Raw genomic sequence first — 20,461 nt, forward strand, 5'->3', positions numbered from 1 at the left:
AGTCTTTGTGCGCTATTAGGTTCGTCGTAATTTTTCATCAACGGCTTTCATATTTCAGTATTTAGTTATTACGTTGCTTAAGAAGGGACCTATTGTCGGCTATAAAATTTTCCAATCGATTTATAACTCGTGAAATAATGGTACTAGAATTTGTTTTTTTTTCATTTGTTTGAGTGGTATTCAATATTTGGCGCCATATTTATCATGTCACTGGTAATTAGTATTGAATTTACAATCTATAGCGTTATATTTATTTCATCAGCAATTTATTCTGTTTGGAATTTTTTTCAAACTTCTCACCGTAAGTTTATGATAATGTCTTTTTTTTCGCAATGTTAATCAATGAAACTATTTAGTTCATCTATATGAAATTGATCAAAGTGATTTTCAAACTGACACATGGTTTTCTCGGACATATGCCACCAGTCATCCATTGGATGTTACTGATTTAGAATGGCAATTCGCCAAACGATATTACATTGGTACTGAAATTCTATACCTTCTTTGTCATTCAATTGGATTTCTGATTACTCGATTAATATTTCCTCTGGTAATAATCTCAAGTTTTTATATCAATATATTAATTTTCAATTGTTTCAAAGTATTCACCTTTGTTCATTATTCTATATTCGTCATTCATTCTATCCTATCTATTATCGTTGAAATTTCTATCATTGATATTCATAAATATTGGCGCCATTTTCATTCTGGAACATTTCATTCGTTATTTCGGCAGAAATATTGACCGTCGTTGGCTACGTATTCCACATTATATTATTTTCTCATTTTTAGTAGCTATCGCTCATCGATTAGAGTTTGTTGCCGCCGATCGTGAACAAAATTTTCTCATACATGTCAGTTTCTCATGGCTCAATGCCAAACTATTAAGCTGTTCGATTGATGCTTATGATGGTGAACATTATGATGACCAAAAAAGGACTTGGCGTTTTACCCTGATTCGATTGGCCTATCTTTTCTATTTTCCCCCTTTCTTCTTCGGACCAATTTATAATTTCGACGATTTTTATAAATCAGTATGTTATTTTAGAATTGAGTAGTTCATTTCATCTTGCTATATTGTTTGTATTGATTAGATTGAAAACTTGACTACAAATTCAATCGGGTGGCCATCATCAACAATCATCAAGATTATTCAACTTTTTCGATATATACTATGGGCCTTATTTTTGGAAATTATCTTACATTTCATCTATTCATCATCATTTCAATATTACATCTATATTGTCGATACGTTTGATTCATGGAGCTTATGTGGCCTTGGTTATTCATTAATGATTTTATTTTTTCTAAAATATTTTGTCATCTACGGTATTAGTAGACAATTGGCCATCATTGATGGTTTAGACAATGTTATTTCATCCCCACCAGAATGCATTGGTCACATACATCAGACATCTTATTTGTGGCATAAATTCGATCGTGGCCTCTATCAGTTTCTCTTGAAGTAAGTTGGAATTGAAATCAAACGTTTGATCATTTTTTTTCCATTCAATCAGATATTTCTACAAGCCTTTGAATGGATCACCAACGAGTAGCGTGTTGAGACGAATCTTTTCAGCCATCGTTTGTTTTACCATTATTGCCTTTTGGCATGGACTGCATGATTCAATCATTGTTTGGGTTACGATGAATATTCTTCTCACTTATTGTGATCGTATAGTTGCCATCGTTTTCAAATCTAATGATGCTTTTCGTATGAAAGCTTTAATTGGGTCACCATTGCTTGCATTAGCATACATTTCAAACATATTTTTTCTGTCCAACTATGAAATCGGTTGGTTGTTTATTTCGAAAATTATTCTTTGTTTTCCTTGGCCATTATTGACTGTTTTGTTCATTTTTTACTGTGGCTGCTTTATTTGCGATCAAATTAACTGCAAGATGGCTAAATAGATCAATAAATTTATTTTCAATTAAGGAATACACTAATTAAATCTACAAAATGCTGCTATTAAGCAGTACGTAAAAGTTTCGATTGTTTTAAATCTTCCAATTCTTTTAATTGTTTGGCGACAATCTCATGTCTTTGTTTCATAAAATCCATGTATTTATGTTCATCAATTCTGTCGACCACTTTGACGCCACAATGAAACGCTTCTTCGATGATTTCCTCACAAATTTTCTTCAACGGCACACAATCGTAAAGTGGATCTTTACTTTTCACTTGAGCAATCTCGTAAACATGTTTTAAACTTAAGATACCGGCCGTTTCTTGACTTTGGTCCATTGCTAATCGTGCCTGTCCGGTCGCCTGACGTATGAAATAACTAATTGGCGGCACTCGAATTTGAATATCATAACTTCTGTCCGCCTATTTTAGTGAACGATAAAATAAATAGAATCACAAATGAAGATTTTACAATTAAAATTACCTTGACAGAGATTGTACATGGAAGTGGCGTACCGGGTTTGACATCTTTTGTTCTTTCATTAAAATCTTTACAAAATTGAGCGATATTTATTCCGCGCTGCAACCACGGTAAATGTTAAATCGAATTTTTTGAATTTAAATTTTTGAAACAAACCTGGCCAAGTTGTGGTCCGAGTGGTGGTCCGGGTTGTGCCACACCTGCACCAATCCATATTCGTAACGGTGTACTATGTATTACCTTTTCCACACCTTTCTTTGCTGATTTTAATTTAGACATTTTGTTCAAATGATTTTTTCATTTAAATTCAGAGAAATTTTGAAATCATGTGATGGATATTTTTTATTGGACCACTTGAGTCGAAATCGAAACAAGTCTATTTCGATCCAAAATCGGAAACACAACGTGCATTGTGCTTGTTGTTCCTTTGCTCACACGGTGGCTGCAAAATTCATTTGTTTTCTTGTGTTTTTTCATCCAAACAACGGTAATTATTGCAATTTTTGATTTCAATTCAATTTAAATTTTTCTAGAAAACACTAGCATCATTTTGCTTATAGTTTTTTAATTCTTATAATCTATACATGTTAATGTTTAATTGAATTTTTTCCATTTCAATCAGGTTACAATGGCAGTGACGGATAAAAAATCGAAAAAGGCTATGGAAAGTATCAATTCCAGACTGGCCTTGGTCATGAAATCTGGTAAATACCATTTTGGTTACAAACAAACATTGAAGGCACTTCGATTGGGCAAAGCCAAATTGGTTATAATCTCCAACAATACACCGCCACTTCGAAAAAGTGAAATCGAATACTATGCAATGTTGGCTAAAACTGGTGTCCATCATTATTCTGGCAACAACATAGAATTGGGTACCGCATGTGGTAAATATTTTCGTGTCTGTTCATTGACTATCACCGATCCGGGCGATTCGGATATCATCAAGAGCATGCCATCGGAAGCTCAATAGGCCCGTTTTTTATTTTGAATTCGAACGAATAAAAAAAATTTTTTATTTTAAAGAAAAAATTCAAAAACATATTATGGCTTTATTTCAATCTGACACAATTCTTTCCATTGACATTTGGCTTTTTGTTCAATTTCAATCATTTCTTGTACTTGATCCAACAACATTTTCGGTCTCCTGATCAAGGATCGTCCCGATTTTTTAGTTTTTATTTTGGATGGAGATTTTTTCGCTTCATTATCATTCTCGTGGCTCGTGTTCACCAGTCTTTATTGAAAATGTCATAATTGTTTTTTATGTCATAATTATTTTTTTATTATTATTTGTCATAAATTACTTACTGGACGGCTGTTTTAGTCAGCGAACTCAACGTTGGATAATATGGTTTGCCTTTCGCATCCGTGCATTGAATCAGCAGAGCACAATTTGTTGGATCAATATCCGTGACTTCTTCAGTGTCGATTGAATCTGAATTGTCCGATCGTCGTCGATCGTTTCGCTTTATTGTATCCAACATTCTTGGAAAAATATCGTTCGATAATGGCTCAAAATGTTTATTTTTGTTCATTAAATCTTTGACAAGTGCTTCCATTTGAACGGCTTGATCATCGATGATAACGTTGGGCTTGTGATTTGTACGTTTTGGCCATAAACGTTTTTTGAATAGATCGATCCTTTTGAATGGTAAAGAAGCACCATTACCGGAGCCCAAAACATTGAATGGCAAATCTGGTCGATTCAACGAACCAAGAATACCACCCAAAATTAAAACTGAATTCAATAATGTCATAAGAACAATGTTACGGGCATTGTATTCGATGACCTAAAAAAAATAAAGAAAAAAAGATGAAAAACAAGTCTAAAAACATAAAATTATTGTTTTAATGTGAGAGAAATTTCAAAATTCCTGAATTCAATACAGGCCATCAGTAATAATATTTGACTTTCGAATGTTTATGACTTTGGTGTGGCAAATCTTCTACAACATTATGATATTATTCAGCGATTATGATCATCATTGGAATTTCTAATTGGTGATCTATCCCACTCACACTCATCATCATAATCATCTCATTGGATGGTTAAAAGAGAATCCTTAAGGGTTTACAATTGATTTAAATTGTTAATTTTCGACCATTCATAAGCTAAGCTATTGTGGTTGCTCTTTACCATTGTGTGAATGCGTTGATCATTTCATACCGCCGTCATTATAATGGAAATTACATGTGATGAGAAATTTCACCTGTATCTATCTAAGAAAATAAATGGGTAATTGGTTATCATTACCTGTGATGTAGTTGTAGCTCGGCCGGATTGTTTTAGTTGATGGCCGTGATTTTTCAGCAAATATTTAGCCGAATTTTTGATTATTTTTCCCAACTCTAATTTATTTTCGTCAAATATCGTTGATGATGACGATGATGATATTATTGTGAATTGGATGGCCAAAATTAAACAGATTAACCGATTGTCCATGATGATCTGATAGAATCACTAAGGTTGATAATTTTCGTTGTATTATGAACAAATTAATTTTGAAAAAAAATCCGAAATGTTAAAAAATTCGGCAGTTTTTATATCGATTTTCTACAATACCAAAAAATGAAAATGGTGCCCGCGAAAAAGAATTTTCAAAAAAAATCCACACCCTTATTGTCAATATATCCAATATATAGAAATGAGCTATTTTTCATTCGATTTCCGTTTCGATAAAAAACAGACGGATATCCATTCTTTTGTGTATGTGTGTTTGCTGTACGTCTCATTGGATCCGTATTTGTTGGCGTCACTTTTCAACACTTTGACACTTTCTAAATTTAGTCTTAATTGAATAATTAGTGATCAAGAAAATGTCAACCACCGCCGTAGATTGTGTTCTAATGATTTTGATTTAAAATTTTAGTGAGAACAAAAAATCACAACTTTTTTTTATCATGTATTACCACCGTAAGATGTGTGTGTGTGTCTTCTGTGTGTTTACAAGTTTGCTTTCACAAGCGAATAATTCATTTTACATAGATTCCTGATTTTTCCCTTTAGTAAAAAATTGAATTTGAATTCCATTTATTTCATAATGAATCTTATGGTATTCAGACACACGCATGTTTTAAACTTATGTCCATACTTGTAAATCTATCTTTACAATGAATAATGATGATGATGATGATGATGATGAACACAATATTTAAAATGTCTTTCCAGTTGGAATGATTTATCGTTTACGTTTACCATTTAATTCACTTATCTTTTTTTTCATTCTATTTTTTTTTTTTTTTGCTCTCTTATGGCCTTTACGAATTGATAATTTTCATTTTATTTATTCATTTATTTTGTTTCTTAGAATCCATCCAATTCAGATCCATATGATCATTCGTCATCCGGGAATGAAAAATCCCAGGAATAAAAATTTCATTTTCATCGTCCTTGTTTTTCTTTTTTTTTCGAGCATCGCTGAATTCATTTTTATTATTATTATTTTACCTGCTTCTTTTTTAGTTTGTTTGGATCAGAATTACTTGTCCTCGAGCATTCATGTATCGCAATTCACGTAAACACACATGCATCATCATCAATATTCGTGTGTGATAGTAATCATACAACAAGGTGTACGACAAACATTCACTATAACAGATGTAAATTCTCTCATAGAAAAAAAGAAAAACTTTTTTTCTGAAAATGGAATTTTCAAAATGGATTCACTTTTACAGACACACACAAATCTATTTTGTAGTAGAATCCATGTTTATTTTTATTTTATTTTAGTACTGGTATTTTTTCTCATTAAATTTTTCTTTTTTTTGTTTTGTTTTTGTTTTTGGTTTATTTCATCTACATATAAATTGAAAAAAAAGAAGTAAACTTTGGTCCAAGACAGAAACTAAAATAGCATGAAATAAAAATTTTTTTAGCTTTGGCCTAATTTTCATTATTTAGTCTTATTATTATCATATACGCAGTCGAAGAAATAATTTTATGGATGACCTCGGTTAGATATGTGTCTATGATGATGATGAATGATGTTGTCGTTGATGATGATGATGATGATTATTTGGATGACGATCATTATTATTTTGATTTGTATTCAATTGATGAATTGTAATTGGACATCGATATGATTGTAGACAGGAATTACGTCGTACAGCTGTGAATAGATCATCGAGACCGATACTTCTTTCGAAATTTTTTGGTAACCTATACAGGAAAAAAAATCATAATCAATATTTATGATTTCTTTTATTAATATGTATGATTTACTTACCATTTGATCAGTAAATATATGGTCTTTTGCCATGGTGTTGTTCGTGCATGTCGACCATCGGCCATCAATGAACATAACATTTCTTTGATACATTTCGGTTCATCCAATGCAGCCAATGCATATTTAGCTATGGTTTTGATAAGCAAATTGCTACGATTGTCATTGTCATTACCATCCGAATATAAATATGATGGCTTTGGCTGTTGTTGTTGTTGTTGTTGTTGTTGGACACCATCATTTCGATCAAATGGTACCCGATGATTATTCTTGGCCATATCATGACCATAATTATCATGATGTTCATTCAACAATTCTATTATGTCGGTAATACCTTTTCTTATGAATACACCTAATTTGTCCATTGTTGTATGATCGAATAGACTAATCGATCGTCTACCGTTTGTCGATTGTTGTTGGCCGATAATTGTTGCCCAATCATCTAATATACTTCTACGACGACGTCGTTTGCCTACAGCAGCTGTATTGACAATCGGCATGGAACCGGTAAACAAAGTTGGCATCATCGATGCCATCATAATACCAAATGGTATGGCACCAATCAAAATACCAGCAGCCAATCCTGATCCTAACCATGTACCAGATTTTTCAGGTAAACTTATATGATGATGACTTGAACCATGATGGCCACCTAATGATGTATCATACATTCCATGCGAATGTGTGGATAGAACCGATGATGGTAGATAATAATGTGGCATCGGATGAGAATGTGATGTTTGCATATGTCTTACAGTAGCCGGTACTGGTATCGATGATGACTGTGATCGTCCCGTCGTATAATATCTTCGTAATAATCTTGGACTACTTGACGAACTATTGGGATTATGTAAACGATATATGCCTTTAATTGCCGATGATGATGAACCACTGTCACCACGGTCATTATCCGATGGTAATTTTCTATAACGATTATAATTATATGTTACACTTGAAGATGGTGGTGACAGTTGGTCATCACCATCTTGATCATTATGGTGAATTATATCGCCTTCCTCATCATCGTCATCATAAGTGATATTTTCATTATCTTGATCCATAGTTGATTGTTCCGATTTGCTAGGACCAGTTGAACTTAAACGATTTTGATTCAAACCTCCACTTGAAATGAATATTTCTGGAACATTATTGCCCGTGTGTTTATTCAAAGCGGCCGTCATTTGTGATAAATCACGATTATAGAATTTATGAATCAATAATGTTTTCCCTGCTGACGATGATGCTGATGCTGAGGTGGATGATGATGACGATGATGGATCATTCGATTCAAATCGGATTTTACCAGATTTGTCCATAGATGTCATCACTGATGATGATGGCAATGAATATGTCGATTTTGTATCTGGTGTATTAAGATGTTGCGAGGCAGTTTGTTGAGTTTCAATTGTAGTTCCAGGAGTTGATGTTATCATTGATAATGAATGATTTGATAATCGTCCATAATTTTTTGGGCTATAATAATAAACATTTGGATTGGTCGATTTAGCCGAAACATGTAAGCGATTTAAATGTTTTTGATTGTAATTGTGATCATAATCATTTTCATCATCAGGCGATGCTATTGCTACACGTGATTGACTTTCAGCTGGTGATATAAAGTTTGAAGGTCGGTGATTTTTTGCATTGATTTGATCGAAAAAATTTATATTATCTCGATTTGTTGGATGGTCATCGTCGTCGTTGTCGTAGTGATCAATTGGCCAAGAACTTTGATTCATCATCATAAGATTTAAAGATGATAATGGAAAGTAATGATGGTTGATTAATGTTGAATTCTCACCATTACCATCACCGATGAATGCAAAACAATGTTGAAAAAAACATCCACCTCCCAAAAGGATTATAATCATTGGCCATAATAGAATTAAAACTTGTCGTGACCAAATTCTTATTAACGATAAAAACATGATGATTGAAAATGTTTTGATCCTGAATTGTCTGATGTAACCGTCATGAATGATGATTGAAAAAAAAGCATTTAAGATGCCTATCGCGAACTTTATATATGCCTGAAGATGACATGCAACGATGCATCAAAACAATCTGAATAAGATAAAACGTATTCTATAGTGATTCAGTACAAAATAAATAACAATGATGCAAACAAGTAGACCAGATCATCAGAAATAAAATATAAAAAAAAAATTTAAGCTTTTTCTAACCATTAACATTCAGAGTGTGACAATATATGGTTGAGTGAAAATTTTTCATTACATGACCCTTTATGAAATTCTTGAAAAGTTTTTATCACTCATAATATTCAAAATTTTGGTGTACTAATATATGTCTTGAATCATCATCATCATCATCATCATCATTATTTGATTCATGCTGAATAGGGATGCATTATTAATAACCATGTTTTTCTAGCCATAAATTATATCATTTTTATTCGGATAATTTGTTTCATCTTTTGCCGGTCCTATTATAAATGTACAATATAAACACAGATACACACACGAAGTAGCCTGTGTTTGTTGAATATAATTTTTCTTTCATTTGAAGATTCGAATGTTTATGAAATCTTTATCAATCTTTTATGTCGGTTTGTCTGTCAGTCTGTTTTTTTTAAATATTCGAACATAATAATCATGTTCGATGACCAGAAACAAAATGTTGGCCATCAATATTTCTTTCTTGGTTAAATTTATTTACTTATTGGTCATTTTGTTTTGTTTTTTTTGTGGGTCAATTAATCCAAATCTATGTTAGTGATGCTATTCTCTTTTTCTCTGTGTGTGTGTGTTTTTAAAATAAATACAATGTGAATAGCATTATTCTATTATGTAGTCTTTATAGAATTCATGGATATTTCTGTTTGATTTTGTTTTTGTGTAAACCAAATTCGAGTGAAATTTTAAACGATATAGTTTCAATGATGATCACAGTTTGTTTATGATATTTTCTATAACAAAACTTTTCTTATATATTCCCATTTCGATTTTGGACAATAGCAACAACGACAATGATGATAATGAAAATCATCCATCTAAAGCGCAAACCAAGTCAACTGTATAAGAACTGAATGAATAGAAAGAATAAAATGAATAAATGAATGAATGAATGAATGCCTTTTGCACAATTAGTCATTATGTTAAATTTATTTTATTTTTTCTGCTTTAAGGTCGGCTTATAACGGTAGTTAGTAGTTCATACAGCTTTTTTTCATTTTTTTCATTTTTCTCAATGGCTGAATATATGAATTGACGATTTCTTTCTTGAATACAACTCGCATCCAACCGCACACACACATTCAGAAAAGCCCGAATTGAATAGATCGAGAAGTAAAAAAGAAAAATAAGACATCGATTGTGTGAGTGAATGTGTGTGTTTTTGAATTCAAAAGGTTAATTGAGCTCAAAGTATCATCATTCAATGTTTGTGTGTTGCCACAATGGCACACCTTTTTTATGATGTTTATCTGGTTGTTGGTTATAATGGTTGATAAGATTCACCTTGTTGTTGTTGTTGCTGTTGCTGTTGCATAATGTCCTGGTAAAATGAAAGAAAAATAATTCGAAAAAACTCTCATTACTTTGCCTTACCCTGAAATTTCATTCATTGAATTCACATTGAAATCGTTTTTTTTATTTGAATTGACAATTTGGTCATATATCGAAGACCTGTGTGCGTGTGTGTGTGTGTGTGTGCCAGTTGAATATGTAATGAATCTGTCTATGTGAATCAGTATTACCGTGCGTTTGATATTGATGAATATATAAAAACCAAGAACTTGGTCAACTTGGTTTTTTATATTCATTGCATTGCTTGGCATATTTTTATTACATTTTAAAATATTTTCATCAAATATTTGCGGTAAAAAAAAGTTCCTCAGAAATTAGTATTCGTTAAAATTAAGATAGTTAAAGTGATGAAATTTTTTTTTTTTTTTTTTGAAAAATAAATGTAACCGTTAGTTGATAAACTAGCCATAATTATCAAAAAGTTTTTTGAATTTGGTTCGTCCATTAATCAATTAATTAGTTTGAACAACACATATGATTACATTATTTTTATAGCCTGATTAATTTGCAGATACAAACTTGCTCGATAGTATATGTCCGATTGATGTTGATGATTTGTCCTGAAGTGACGGTAGTGAACAACAAAAAAATCATGTTGCATAGCAAAGTTTATTCTTCTTGTTTAAAATTTTAATTCAAATGAATAAAAAAGTTTTTATATTCTATTTTCGGTTTGTTTACATTTAGGAGTTCGTTGTTTTCGAATGAGTTTATCAACATTCATTTTTTTCTTATTCTCTTTTTTTTTGGTGAAATATGTTGGTCCAAATAATAATAGAAAAAAGGATTAAATCGATTATAAATTGTAGCTCAAATTTTTTTTTCATCATTGTTTTGCCCGTATACCCACATATTTCATAAACATCTGTTTGTTAATTCAAAGGAAATATTTCAATTTTCCAAACCGGAATTGACCCGAGGTTGATTTTTGAAGCAGGAGGATTTCATTTCATAAAACTTTTTTTTTGTTGTTGTTGCCAATTTTGTCCGGTTTCTTCTCCATTATCTCCACGTTTCCTGTGCAATAAGTGGATTTTTTTTCTTGCTTTATTGCTAACCCAACAACAACAACAACAACATTAAGATTGAAGATTCGCCAAGTTTTATTTTACTCGATTCACTCGTTTGTTTACTTTAAATTCAATTATTTTTTTTTTGTTTTGTTTCGAAATAATTCCAAAATCAAAACTTTGTTTTTATTATTATTAAATCTAGTCACATTCCTATCATTTTTACATATGAATCACGTTTTTAAGAAAATGATCGATTTCTGTTTTATTATAAATAAAAAAAAATGATGGACAGAATTCATTGTAAGTTTTGATTTTTTTTATTCGGCTTTTGTTTATTCATTTTGAATCAAATACATTGAAATTGATTGACAAAGATTGAAAATGGCACCCATGATGCCTGTGAAATGTATTCAAATATGAAATCGATCGTTTTACCACCCATTAAGCTTAATTATTATTATTTTTTGTTTTCTTCTTCTTATTCGAATTCACACACACAAACACACAAACATACGCATAGGAATTCAGAAATTGAAACCTAAAGTGACTAAATTAATTTTTATTCCGGTTTTTGGTTTATAATAATAAACGAATCGATTTCCCATTGATTTGATTGATTGATTGATTGATTAATGTCACACTTGGTGGTGGTGGTGGTGGTGGTTGGTAACATACATACCATATAAAAATATTGATTTCATATATTGTGTATGTATGTATTTTGTTTGATTGAAAATTCATTACAAGAGGTAATGTATAATTTATATATATCATTTATAACTGGGTGTACCGAGATTCAAAATCCTGTTGTTGACTATTCTATCAATTTGATTCATATTTTGACAAATTCAATTTATACCAACTTCTTATTGTTGAAATTATTTAATAATGTTGTTTAATTAATTTAGCCGAAAAATAATAAATGTAAACATAAATGAAAAAACAGATAGAGCACATAGAAAATGATATCTATAGAAAGAAGAACAAAACGAATGGTGGTGTGTTGATGATGTGTGTGTTCGTGTTGAAGAAAACAATCAACTGACTACATGTATAAATGTGTCGTTTATATATGTGACAATGTGTATGTATGATGAATAAAGTTCAAGTTGCTTTAACACTTCCCCAGATTCAGCAAACGTACCAAAGGAACAAATTTAGCCGGAGGGAGAGATTTAGTAAGTACGTCCGCAACCTGTTGATCGGTGGGAATCCATTTTACGATTAGATTGTTGTCCATTACATCGTTACGAATAGAATGAAATTTGATAGCGATATGACGCAGTTTTGGCGTAATAGCTTGACCATAAATTTGGTAGACAGTAGAACGATTATCACAATTTAAAATAGGAATGTCTGTTTCGATTCCAGTTTCGACCAATTGATTTCGGATATATTTCATGTCCTTGGAACACAACGATGCTGATATATATTCGGCCTCGCAAGTATTATCAATAGTACATTTTTGTAAATGAGTCTTCCAAATGATTGGACCTCCAAAATAAACAATGTGTCCAGTGGTTGTTTTTCCACCAATTTTGTCACCAGCGAGATCAGCGTCTGCATATCCCACAATCGATTTTGGAACTTCACCGCCCAAGCAAATACCAACCGAACGTGTGCCATTAAGATATCGAAAAAGACGTTTTATTGACTTCACATGAATTTCATTTGGTGCGTTCGTAAACCTTGCTAATAATGATACGGTATATGCAATATCTGGACGTGTTTTACAGGACAAATATAGAAGAGCACCGACGGCCTGTCTATATGGATAATCTTCGTTGGTTGGAGATTCGGTGTCATATGGATTCGTACCGCAGGCAAACGGCGTATCAGAATGTCTCGATTCATTCATTTCAAAATTTTTCAACTTGTCCAATAAATATTGTTCTTGTTTTAAATATATAGTCCGATTTCGATAATTTCGTTCATATTCAATACCGAGGAAACGAGATGATTCAACTTTACGGATTTCAAATCTTTTAGACAATTTATCAAAAATTTCGAGCGGTTTCTTCTTGTTCGTTGATGCAATGATGCCATCGTCGACGTAAATGATCATTATTGTGAATTCGGCATTTTCTCGCATGAAATAAAAACAGGGATCGAGATTAGTAGAATTAAAGCCAAACTTACGTATGGTTTGATCAAATACGGAGTTCCAGCTCCTGGGACTTTCACGTAATCCGTATAAACCTCGAAATAATTTGCAGACACGGCCGGAATCATCATCGTAACCAGGTGGTTGTTTAATATATACGTCTCCGGTAATTTGACCATTCAGGAAGGCACAGGATACATCGAATTGAACCAATGACATGTGCATGGATGCAACCAGTGAGAAGAACAAGCGAACACTTTCCATGCAAACAACTGGAGCGTAACAATCATAAGATGATTTATCATCCTGTTCGAAACCTCTTGCTACCAGACGCGCACGATACCGACCGTCTTCTTTGATTGTAAACACCCATTTAACTGATATTACCCGTACATTAGACGGTGATTCAACCAGAGCCCACGTTTTGTTTTTAATTAATTGATTAAATTCATGTTGCATGGCCAGTTTCCACTTGTCGGAATCAATACTGCTTACAGCTTCATCAAATGTATTCGGTTCACTGCCAGCAATGGCCACAACAGCTTCACTTTCATTTGAACGTGGTCGCAAAGAATTTATTCGTTCCGGATTAATTTCATATCTACGATTTGATGATCCACGGGGACGTCCAATTGATCGTCGATTGGTTGTTACAACATTTTCGGAATCATTGTCATCAAGATCGGTATCGATAACATTTTCGTCACTTCCCCCAATCGGGTCGTTGATAGAATTGACGTCACTTCCCCCGTTAACGATAACGATGTTGGGGTTTGTAACAGTTTGATCATGATGATTCAAATCGGTTGATTCGTTTGATGAAAATGATAAATTTTGATCATCGTTATTAATTGAATTTAAATTTTTGTCAATATTTGAGCTGTTCGTCGATATATGGCATTTAGCCTGTTCATTAAATTTCACGTCACAAGCAAATTCGATACGTCGATTGGTTGGACAATAAACACGATAAGTGTTACTTGAATGATAACCAACCATAAAAACTTTCTTGGTCTTTGATGAATATTTATGTCGATCATTTTTAATTAAGGCATAGCCTAATGAGCCGAAGATACGGAGATTTGAAAGATCAACACGTCGACCAAAATATTTTTCGAATGGAATTTCATTTCTTGAATTTAACATACGATTTATGACGTAAACAGAACAATTTGTTGATTCATCCCAAAGGGATAATGGCAAATTTGATGACGATAACATGGAGATAGAATGATCAACAATGTTTCGTATGGCCCGCTCCACCCGCCCGTTCTGTTGTGGTGTTTTGACAGTGGCTAATTCATGAAGGATACCTCGACTGTTGATGAACGACTTAAAGTCTTTGCTAAGAAATTCAGAGCCATGATCTGTACGAATGCTCAGGACATCATTACCAGTGTCAAGCTTGATTTCATTAACTATTTTACGAAACTTTTCCAAGGTTTCTTGTCGATTTTTCATGAAAGCAATTTTGATGTAATTTGTAAATTCATCAACTGCAACTAGATAATACATATTTCCGTGAATGGATCTTGTTGTATATCCGCCAATATCAAGATGAAGCTTTAAGCCAGGTTTCAAATATTGATGATTGGAACTTTTAAGATGGGAGGTTCCCGTCATTTTACCCGATTTACAGGAGACGCAGAATGAGATATTGTTGCCAATATTACTCGGAACACCATCGACCAATTTGTTATTCATCATTTTTGAGATCGTCTTTGTTGAAAAATGAGCGCATCGCTCGTGCCAAAGTGCCATTGAATCGATAGATGAGGCTGCAGAAGCTATAACATTTTGTTTAACACGAATTTGTAGATCGAACAAATTTTCATAGTCTTTTGACCAGTTTGCCACAATTATTGGTTTGCCGAATCTACTAATGACCATGCCATCTTTGTTGGTGTTGATTTTCGCTCCTTTTCGACAAAGCTGACCCACCGAAATTAAATTGAATGGTTGATCAGGGACATACGCCACATCCGTTATTAATCCAGACGACCACATGGTTCCGTTGAAAAATTCACATTTTAGATCGCCAATCACGTTGATTTTTGTGCTATGTTTGAGGCCTCTGATCATGCGTTCTGCATGTCGATGATTCACCAATAAGCTTTTATCGTTGACAATGTGATAGCTAGCTCCAGTATCGGCCAAAAATTTTGGAGATTGACTGTTTGTAGCAACCAATGATGCAGCTAACACAAGGGTAGTGGCAACATCTAAATTGTTATCATCGTCATCGTTGTTTTTATCATGCTTTTTCTTCGCTTGCTGATTAGATTGTCGATAAAACGGTCGTTTTTGATTTTTAGATTTCGACGGATTTTTACGGTAACAATCTTTTTCAAGGTGATTATTAAGGCCACAAAAATTGCATTTCAAATTGGACTTCTTTCTGTTTTTGGCTGTTACCAAGGTGACACCAGTAGATTCGGATTCATTATCTTTAAGCTCACGTTCACGACGGAGGAGCATAGATTCAAAGACATCACTTGTAATGCTAGATTCATCTTTAATATTGAGCAATTCAACTTGATTGCATATGTCTTTGTATTCATTGGGCAGGACATCAATAATTTTTGCCACAATGCACGAATCTGGTAGTTTTAGGTTCTTTTCGGCTAATTGTAACGAATTTCTTTTCACCTCTGAGAATAATTTTGATATATCGCCTTCAAATTTGATCTTGTGGTTTTGTCTAAAGAGATCAAAAACGTTTCGCGTATGTGAGGATCGATATTTGTATTCCAATTTATTTATCATCTCTAATGGCGTTTCACAGTTGATGACTGTTTCGCGGTCCATAGAGTTCAGCGATGATTTGATTAAATTTTTGCTACTGTTTATACCAATCTTCTGTTCTTTGGTTAAGCCACTTTTCGGCTTATAGTCGAATTTGGGATCGATAAACTGGTCACATTCCATGGCAATGAGACATTCTTTTATTGACTCATACCAATGATGGTATGGTACTTTATCCAAATTCAAGAATTGAACATTTTTAGGGTTCAACTGCGTCATGATCGATTCTTGTTGAAAAAATAACCATGGAAAGAAGAAACAGCACAAAATTAATTATCAATACAATTTTTAAAAGAAGAATACGTAGCTTGGAAGGCAACTGAGGCCCATAACCTGTTGAAATTATTTAATAATGTTGTTTAATTAATTTAGCCGAAAAATAATAAATGTAAACATAAATGAAAAAACAGATAGAGCACATAGAAAATGATATCTATAGAAAGAAGAACAAAACGAATGGTGGTGTGTTGATGATGTGTGTGTTCGTGTTGAAGAAAACAATCAACTGACTACATGTATAAATGTGTCGTTTATATATGTGACAATGTGTATGTATGATGAATAAAGTTCAAGTTGCTTTAACACTTATGGGCAATAGTTTCATCATGTATTTTTTTAAAAACTCATCAAATAATAGTAGTATATTCCATTTTTAATATGTATATTGTTGTAATAATAGTTTGAAAACTTTTTTCACACTACTTAACTAATCATTATAATTCTTTTTTTTCAATTTAAACGCCCCATCCACATGAAATAAGAGGAAAATACCGTTTTTCTATGGTAATGATGTGGCAATTTGTGTTTCAAACTGATCATCCAGAAATTGCAATCGAATGAACAACAACAAACTTGTAATATAGTTATTACACATTTACACATTTAGTTTATCATCAACATCATCATCATTTTATTTAAAAATTCTATTCATGTATGCCTTTGGGTTGTCTTCATTTTTTTTTCAGAAGCCTCAAATTTCATTCCGTGTCTATATGTTTTTGAATAACCAAAATAATGACCTTATAACAGTTATATAATGTTGTTCGTTCGTTTATACTTTTTCGGCTCTATCATTATTAGACTTTTACATGGATATATAGGTCGAGAATAATATCCAGGTTTTCATTTTTTTTTTTTTTTTTTTTGTTAGAATATCGAATTTGATTTTTTTTCTGCCTTCAATTTCATGATATCGTTTGGGCAAATAATGTTTTAGTTTGGCGTCTAATCATTATCATCATTGGAATGCGTTTTGTGAACCAGACATCATTTTTTTTCTATATTTTTTTCTTGGAATTGATCAAATTATATTTACTTACTTATACAATGCTCATTGGTTGCTTAAAAAACCAAAGATCCACAACGATGATGATGACGACAACGAAATTCCTGGATACTTTTTTGTTGTTGTTGTTGTTGTTGTTGTTGCTTTCGTTATGATATTATTTCTTGTTTTTTTTATATTCTGCCTATTACTATTAGTAGAAATAGTATTTGAATGATGTTGACCGAATTATGGACAATATATGACAACCATAAATTCAGACAAATGAAAAAAAAGTAAAAGAAAAATACAGTGCCTATATTTTTTTGTGGAAAATATTTCCATATACCGTATATTTTTTTTATTGAGATTCGATGATGATGATGTTGTTGTTGTTGTTGTTGTTAGGGAATTGAGGAATTTTTTCATCATCATTTTTTTTCAATTTAACAAAATATTGACTCATGAAATTCAATCAGTTCCCAATGTAACTGTCGTATCATGGCATTCTGGAATGTGTTCGCGTGTGTGTGTGTGTGTGTGTGTGTGTGTAAAACAGAATTTTTTTGGGGATATGTTTATGGACAATAATAATGACCAAAATGGAACAATTTTTTTTCTCATTCATACCCGACTACCACATTGGAAGCCTTGTCATGTCTTTTATTCATACGACAAATAATAATAATTTTCAGCATCATCATAATGATATTTTTCTATTTAAAATAAAAATTTTACTTTTAATTTAAATTATTAACACAATTTCGTCTGAGTAACTAAAGCTAAAGTTAGCATTACAGGTGGGAAAAATAAATGTACATGGTTAAATCATAATGATGAATGCGATTTTTCATTCTGTTTTTATTATCAATATCGGTGATGAATAGAATCTCTATAGTTGGTAATGCATAATGATCGAAGCTAAAATTGGCTATTCATTTAAATCAATCAATGTGATGATTTATTCATAGTGATGAGTTAACCGAAAAGGATTGATAAATTCTTGTTTTGAAATACATTCTTTATGCCTAGATTTATTCATGAGAGCATCACATCTTTCAAAAAAGACGTAATAATTGTAATGAATGGCCAGCAGATTGGACGTTGTTTTTCTTTTCGCTTTTTGTTATCACCACTGAGTGTAAAGAAACTTTCATTTCTTTAGCGATTCTTCAAGAAAAATAATCACGAATGCTGAACAACATTAAACATTTATTATCAAATGCCTGACAGTATGTTTTGTGTGAGTGTGGAAGTTTTTTTTTTGCTGAAAAAAAGTTTTGTCCATCGCATTATCTATACATTAGTTTAACATGATGATCATCATTAGCGAAAGCTTTTTTTTTGTTTCCAATTTTAATTAATTCATATAAATTAACAGGGTTTCGATGTTTTTTTCTGTTATGTTCATTCATATTATGAATCTCTTCAGTGTGCGTGTGTGTTTGTGTGTGTATATGGCGGTGAATATCATTTTTACCATGGTTTCAATGATTCTGAATAATTTTTTTTATTTCTTTCATGTGCTTATATGAAAGAAAAAAATTTGATTAAATTAGATACAGACATACAGGCCAAGAAATACTAGCTAGCTAGATAGAAAGGTTTTATCATCATCATCACACTTGAGTTCTCATTAATTTTTGAAAACAGTATGCGTATAATATTTAATTACATAACGCTATATATATGTGTGATAACCAGTGATATGAACAAACCACAACGAATACCATTTGATTATAATGATATGGATACAGACTGATGTGAATGAATACTGTTTGACACATTGTCCATGTCTTAGTTTTCTTTTACTTGTCATGATCTGAATGGGATCCAATTTCATTTCTAATTTTTCTCATTCATTCATTCATTCATTCATACGAATCCGAAACATCTTTTTAGTTTTTTCATTTTCCAGTTTTTTTCTGGTGCTTCCAAGTTGAAAAAATATTAATGAACTTTGTTTTTCGTGCCATCATCATCATCATCATCAACAATGGTGATAATGATGTTACATACCTTGCATTCATATTCAGGCACGACAAAGTTTATTTCGGTTCATTCAAACATATCTTAATATCTATTTGCAAATTTTATTTTTGGATCTATCTTATGGATGATTGGAATGAAATTTTAAAACACACAATCAATTGTTATCGTTTTTGTTCCAGAATATCAGCATGGTTATCGGATACGAATTATCATATTGCATATGTCAAAATATACACAAAAACAATTTGATTCTTTTTTTTCTGGCCTGATTCACGATTGTTGCATTTAATTTATTATTTGATTGATTATCATCTGTAAATGAAGATGTTAATTGTGTGCAAAAACTAAAAAACTAGAAAAGAGAGTAATTTTTTTTTCATTTGACCAGTAGGAAATTCGAAATTTTTTTTGTTTATAATCGTTGAATTATATAAATAGAGCTAAATATTTTTTTTTTGTTTGGCTACTTGGATTGTTGCTGTTGATACTCAAACTGGGTTAACTATCTTTTTTTTTTGCTCTATGCTTGTCAAGAATTTTAACAAATAAATAAATAAACAATTTTTCAATTGGTTAGATTGTTTGAGTGAGTGAGTGAAAAAAAAGAGAAAAAAAAATGATTGTCCTTGAAATAGAAATTTAAATTGGCCTCAAAAATTCATCAATTTTTCTAATCACATCCAATTCACAATCAGGCAAATATGTCCATTTTGAAATTTGAATGATCAAATTTATAATTAAATTGGTTGGTTAGACATTTATGGCCCCCTTCCATTCCATTCCGTTCATCATCCAAATCTCTCAAAATCTTTACTCTGTATGTTTTTTTCTATCTGAGCAATTTGTTTTTATTCTCTTTTTTTCTGAAAAAATAATACTAACGATAACACATTTCAATCAATCACACACACACACACACAAACCGACACACATATACACAAACACGATGTATCTATGAATGCAACAAAACTAGAATTAGAAATGACAATGTATTTAAACATTTTTTTTTTTTTCATCTATCTACCTCTATGTACACACACAAACACACAATCGTTTATTCGCATGATAGATCATCATATAGAGTATAGGATGATGTTTTGGTTATCATTGGCTAGTTGAAAA

At 31.9% G+C, this 20,461-nt stretch overlaps 5 protein-coding genes across 5 annotated transcripts; 2 read left to right on the forward strand and 3 right to left on the reverse strand.

The window, feature by feature from the left end:
* On the forward strand, positions 1-1,934 carry rasp (protein-cysteine N-palmitoyltransferase Rasp). Its single transcript, XM_047055809.2, has 5 exons — positions 1-301; positions 357-550; positions 603-1,034; positions 1,095-1,465; positions 1,518-1,934. Exons 1-5 carry the CDS (start codon positions 205-207, stop codon positions 1,912-1,914), a joined length of 1,491 nt encoding a protein of 496 aa, XP_046911765.1. The 5' UTR covers positions 1-204; the 3' UTR covers positions 1,915-1,934.
* Positions 1,907-2,729, reverse strand: mRpL11 (mitochondrial ribosomal protein L11). The gene is made up of 3 exons (XM_047055817.2): positions 2,547-2,729; positions 2,394-2,489; positions 1,907-2,332 (listed from the first exon to the last, which is right to left on the reverse strand). Exons 1-3 carry the CDS (start codon positions 2,667-2,669, stop codon positions 1,973-1,975), a joined length of 579 nt encoding a protein of 192 aa, XP_046911773.2. The 5' UTR covers positions 2,670-2,729; the 3' UTR covers positions 1,907-1,972.
* Positions 2,730-2,782: 53 nt separating this feature from the next.
* Positions 2,783-3,430, forward strand: RpL30 (ribosomal protein L30). Its single transcript, XM_047055820.2, has 2 exons — positions 2,783-2,877; positions 3,013-3,430. Exon 2 carries the CDS (start codon positions 3,019-3,021, stop codon positions 3,361-3,363), a length of 345 nt encoding a protein of 114 aa, XP_046911776.1. The 5' UTR covers positions 2,783-2,877; positions 3,013-3,018; the 3' UTR covers positions 3,364-3,430.
* Positions 3,396-4,864, reverse strand: LOC124492817 (uncharacterized). Its single transcript, XM_047055815.2, has 3 exons — positions 4,648-4,864; positions 3,702-4,183; positions 3,396-3,627 (listed from the first exon to the last, which is right to left on the reverse strand). Exons 1-3 carry the CDS (start codon positions 4,834-4,836, stop codon positions 3,435-3,437), a joined length of 864 nt encoding a protein of 287 aa, XP_046911771.1. The 5' UTR covers positions 4,837-4,864; the 3' UTR covers positions 3,396-3,434.
* A 1,225-nt stretch (positions 4,865-6,089) lies between these two features.
* LOC124491349 (uncharacterized) lies at positions 6,090-8,958 on the reverse strand. Its single transcript, XM_047053977.2, has 2 exons — positions 6,620-8,958; positions 6,090-6,552 (listed from the first exon to the last, which is right to left on the reverse strand). The coding sequence occupies exons 1-2, from the start codon at positions 8,542-8,544 to the stop codon at positions 6,360-6,362; spliced, it is 2,118 nt and encodes a 705-aa protein (XP_046909933.2). The 5' UTR covers positions 8,545-8,958; the 3' UTR covers positions 6,090-6,359.
* Between the last annotated feature and the right edge of the window lie 11,503 nt (positions 8,959-20,461).

The sequence above is a fragment of the Dermatophagoides farinae genome, chromosome 1 (assembly GCF_024713945.1).
Source record: "Dermatophagoides farinae isolate YC_2012a chromosome 1, ASM2471394v1, whole genome shotgun sequence".
Lineage (NCBI taxonomy): Eukaryota > Metazoa > Arthropoda > Arachnida > Sarcoptiformes > Pyroglyphidae > Dermatophagoides > Dermatophagoides farinae.